Genomic DNA, 4,001 nt, shown 5'->3' with positions numbered 1-4,001 from the left:
ATTTTTATTTTTCAGTTGATTTAAAAAAAATTATTTTTCATTAGTATTTTTTATGTGTCACTATTAGAAATGGAAGCCAAGTTGGATGAAAGAGTTAAATATAAGGTAAATATATCAATTTATATACCACATATAATGTTCAATTTTGCTCTTTAATCGATAGTGTGATGGTGAGTTATCATTCTCCTCTTTAAGTATACTTTTTATCTTAAAAATTTTATGTTATTTAAAAAAAAATTGTACTTAATGATATAACGTAGACGCAATAATTTATTTTTTATATATATTTATTATTAATTAACGCGATACACATATACAAAACACGTACACTTAACTAGTATAAAGAAATAAATATACATGGTAATGAAAAGTATATTCATATACAAGTATCAGGCAAAATGAGTCCTTTTTTAATTCCTTGAACGTTGTTGCAAAATGATTTTGCCTTTTTGTTCATATAAGTGAGCTTTATGTCTTGTATCTGGATTCCTTGGCATGGATTGCTAGGGCTGCAGTCGAAGTTCATAGCAACTTCAGTTGTCGACGTCCCTTGTATATTTTTGTATGTCACTTCACTAATCTTTACACCAGAAGTCTGCAAAAATGAAATTACAACTTGGATTCATTATTTCCTCCATCAGCTAGCACAACAAATAATGAAAATGATCAATACTTGTAAACTTTAAAGGTGAAAAAGTAGTGCAAATTACATTTTTCTTAAAGAGGATTGATCACAAGTGTTACCTGTCCTGGACAATCTTGGCTATTTGGGCAATAATTCTGATCAATGATGATTGGATTATCGACGTACTTCATGACTATGTTACGATAATTAATGTTTTTGACAAAACTGGTGGTGGGTCTTGCCCAAGATTTTATTCTTAATCCATTATCAGATCCTGTGAATATTGAGTAAGCTAATGTCACATTCTGTACCCCATCTTCTTCATAATCCCTTCCTAGACTTCCAATGCTGCAATACACAAAACAATACAATGTCCTCATATAAAATTATGTGTCTAATTAAGTATTATACTCTATACTTTGTCAAGCAACTTTTGTCTACATATATTGTGCTCACCTTACGTCTAATGATTTTGGGTGAAACGACAAAAATGAACTATGAATAACTCTCTCTCTTCACTTCTACTTGTCCACTATGAACTATGAATAACTCTCTCTTTTACCAGATATCCATATTAATTGATATATAATCTTAGATATTAGTAAATGATTTGGAGAATGACTAATTAATTCTAAGGGTAAAGTATGAAAAAATATATATTTTTATCTTAATATGCTAAAGATGACAAGTAAAAGTAAAAATATATTTTAATATAGTTGACAAGTAAAGAGTAAACATAATCGAGATAACACTTTCCTCTTTAATTTATTGGAAGATCATATCCATGTAGCCAAGTGACATCCCTAGTCCTTCTCTTGAACTAGTGAAGGTTAGTAGTCACACCATCGCTCAATTATTACTACTATTTATCACACATTTTATAAATTTATAGTGATTATGGAAGATTTTGATTTAGTTTTTCTATGTAGTTTAATTTATATAAACATAATTTTATTTTAAATATACAATCAATATATATCCAAAGTAGCAGGCAGAAATCCTTGGTCGAATCCCATAATCATCCCATTATAAAAAAAATTACATGCTTTATTTCCTATATAAAAAAGAAATAGGCTTACACATGAAAAGGTATATATATATATATATATATATATATATATAGATATATGTTGTTGTCATGATAGTAAGATGAAGTAGTTACCTAATACCATGTCCAGGTCCACATAGAATTTTCTCCATCCAAAGATTTGTTGTACCAGGACCAATAGATATACAATCATCTCCAGTTTTGATTCTACAACCTATGATAGTAACACCTGTTGATGATTGAACATGAATGCCATCTGTGTTTGGGCTTTGGTCTGGGGCTATTATTTTTACATTTCGAACCATTACATTGTTGCAGCTATTGATCACAAGGTGTGTTAACTGGCTGTTGATTGATAGTAACCCACTTATCACAACATCATTAGCCCAATTGAAGGTTATCGACTGCACTTAATTTTCACATAACACAAATTAGGATAATGTAATCATATTTCACATTTGTTATATTAAATAAAAATGGATTGAGATATTTAATATAAGAGGACAATATATATGTCTTTTATGTCCATTTCAAATGGTGTCAAATACAAAGGTTAGGAATAATGTACAAGAAAATGAATCTAGAAATAGGGAGTTTTTTAAAATGTAAAAACCTCAGTATTTTTTTTCTATTAAAACAACAACATGAAGGTTTGATCTTTTCAACTTCTTCTTCTACCATCCCCACGACTATAACTGTCACCCCTCAAACAAAAAAAGAACGATTTTTCATGAATGGAAGAAGATTATCCCTAACGAAGAAAAGTTACTATTGTAATTTGTAATACTCCTTTTGTTTCAATTTGTTTGTTTGATTTTGATTTGACATGAATTTTTAAAAAGATATATTTTTTTAATCTTGTAATTTTAAATTAAAGATATGCAGAATGTATCAAATTGTCTTTTTTTATTGACATGACTTGTAATTTGGAGGCTGATCGGCCACCCCTCATTTATCACGTAGAACTCTTATCACCGCACATTTAAAATTACACTTTTGATACTTTTTGCACATATAAATATATAATTTGGTTTAGTCTATTATAACTGAGAATAATTACTAATATTCATGAGTAGCTATTAACTAGAAACATACCCTAGCTCCAACTGGACAATTGTTTCCTGAGTTCCTGCAAGCCCAAAAAGCATCTCCTTTAGCATCAATATTTCCACCAATAACTGAAATTCCATTAACCTGAATAAACAAAAGCCAGTAGCCAGAGTTGCCAATGGCCCAATAATCCAATGGTGCAACAAGAGTTCCATCAATCTTTACAGTAATTCTATTTTTACATGGACCCCTAAATGTTGCTGATTTTATTAGATAACGTCCCTTGGGTACGTAAATCGTCGCCGCTTCAACTGAGCTGCATGCAACTCCCCATGCCTTTAGAAATGCCTGAGTTGTATCAGTTTCGCCATTTGGTTTTGCACCAAAGGTTAACACATTGTAGGTTGTTGCTGCATTTGATAATTCCATGAATAAAACTATAAAAGAAAAGACGACAATAATGAAAGACATTATAAGCTTAGCCATGTTGAGTAAAATGAAAGATGATATACTTTGATGTTGGGAAAAATGGATAACTAATCATGGTATTTATAGAGTTTAGAAAAATTGAGATGTCTTTCTTGCATTTATTATTGTATGTAATTGAGGCAATGATTGTAGAAATGCATGAATGAATCGAAAAGTGTAAGTAAAAAAAACAATATAATAATAATAATAAAAGTCGTACGTCGATATAATAATATTGTATATAATATATTATTACAAGTTATTTGGGATTTGTTTTGGTTAATAAGCAAATAAGAATGCTTGCTTCAAAGTTTATAAAGAAATTATGTGCATGAAAACCAACGTATCTTACATGTGCTAAATAAATAAATACTTGGTCAAATATTGGTTCAATGTTTATGTTTGAGTACGGCTTTTATTTGACGGCTTTAATTATGAAACCGGAAACACTCAAAAAAGCAACGGAGAAATAAAGGGAATGCTAACAAGTTTGTGGATACAAATATGTTACTCATCCAAATAAATTTTAACTATATGTGCGAATTCACGATTTGAATTTTATGAATTTGATTTTAAAATTATTAGGTTTATATGAATCTGCATGTTGCAACTATCACTCGTAACAATGCACGAGCATGGAAAGGATAAAATCACGTTGAATTTTATGTTCGCAACATTATCTTATATTTCAATAAAAAATTATTTCCGCATACTTAAATACATGACCTCCTTGTTACATAGTGATAACTTTTAACATTATGCCAATATATCACTCATGCAAATGAATTAATTAGAAGAATCGTGCAGGAA

The 4,001-nt window shown here is 29.6% G+C and overlaps 1 protein-coding gene across 1 annotated transcript; it reads right to left on the bottom strand.

Annotated features, from left to right (window-relative positions):
- Positions 1-376: 376 nt before the first annotated feature.
- LOC129871516 (polygalacturonase-like) lies at positions 377-3,209 on the bottom strand. Its single transcript, XM_055946447.1, has 4 exons — positions 2,769-3,209; positions 1,788-2,077; positions 745-973; positions 377-595 (listed from the first exon to the last, which is right to left on the bottom strand). The coding sequence occupies exons 1-4, from the start codon at positions 3,207-3,209 to the stop codon at positions 377-379; spliced, it is 1,179 nt and encodes a 392-aa protein (XP_055802422.1).
- Between the last annotated feature and the right edge of the window lie 792 nt (positions 3,210-4,001).

Source organism: Solanum dulcamara, chromosome 10 (genome assembly GCF_947179165.1).
Source record: "Solanum dulcamara chromosome 10, daSolDulc1.2, whole genome shotgun sequence".
NCBI classification, from domain to species: Eukaryota; Viridiplantae; Streptophyta; class Magnoliopsida; order Solanales; family Solanaceae; genus Solanum; species Solanum dulcamara.
Note: the sequence above shows the minus strand (reverse complement) of the source record. Positions and strands in the feature narration are given on the sequence as shown.

Coding starts and splice junctions, on each gene's coding strand:
- LOC129871516 (XM_055946447.1), bottom strand. CDS start 3,209: ATGGCTAAGCTTATAATGTCTTTCATTATTGTCGTCTTTTCTTTTATA. Junction 2,078..2,768: donor ATTGTCCAGTTGGAGCTAGG/GTATGTTTCTAG, acceptor AATTAAGTGCAG/TCGATAACCTTCAATTGGGC. Junction 974..1,787: donor GGACCTGGACATGGTATTAG/GTAACTACTTCA, acceptor TGTGTATTGCAG/CATTGGAAGTCTAGGAAGGG.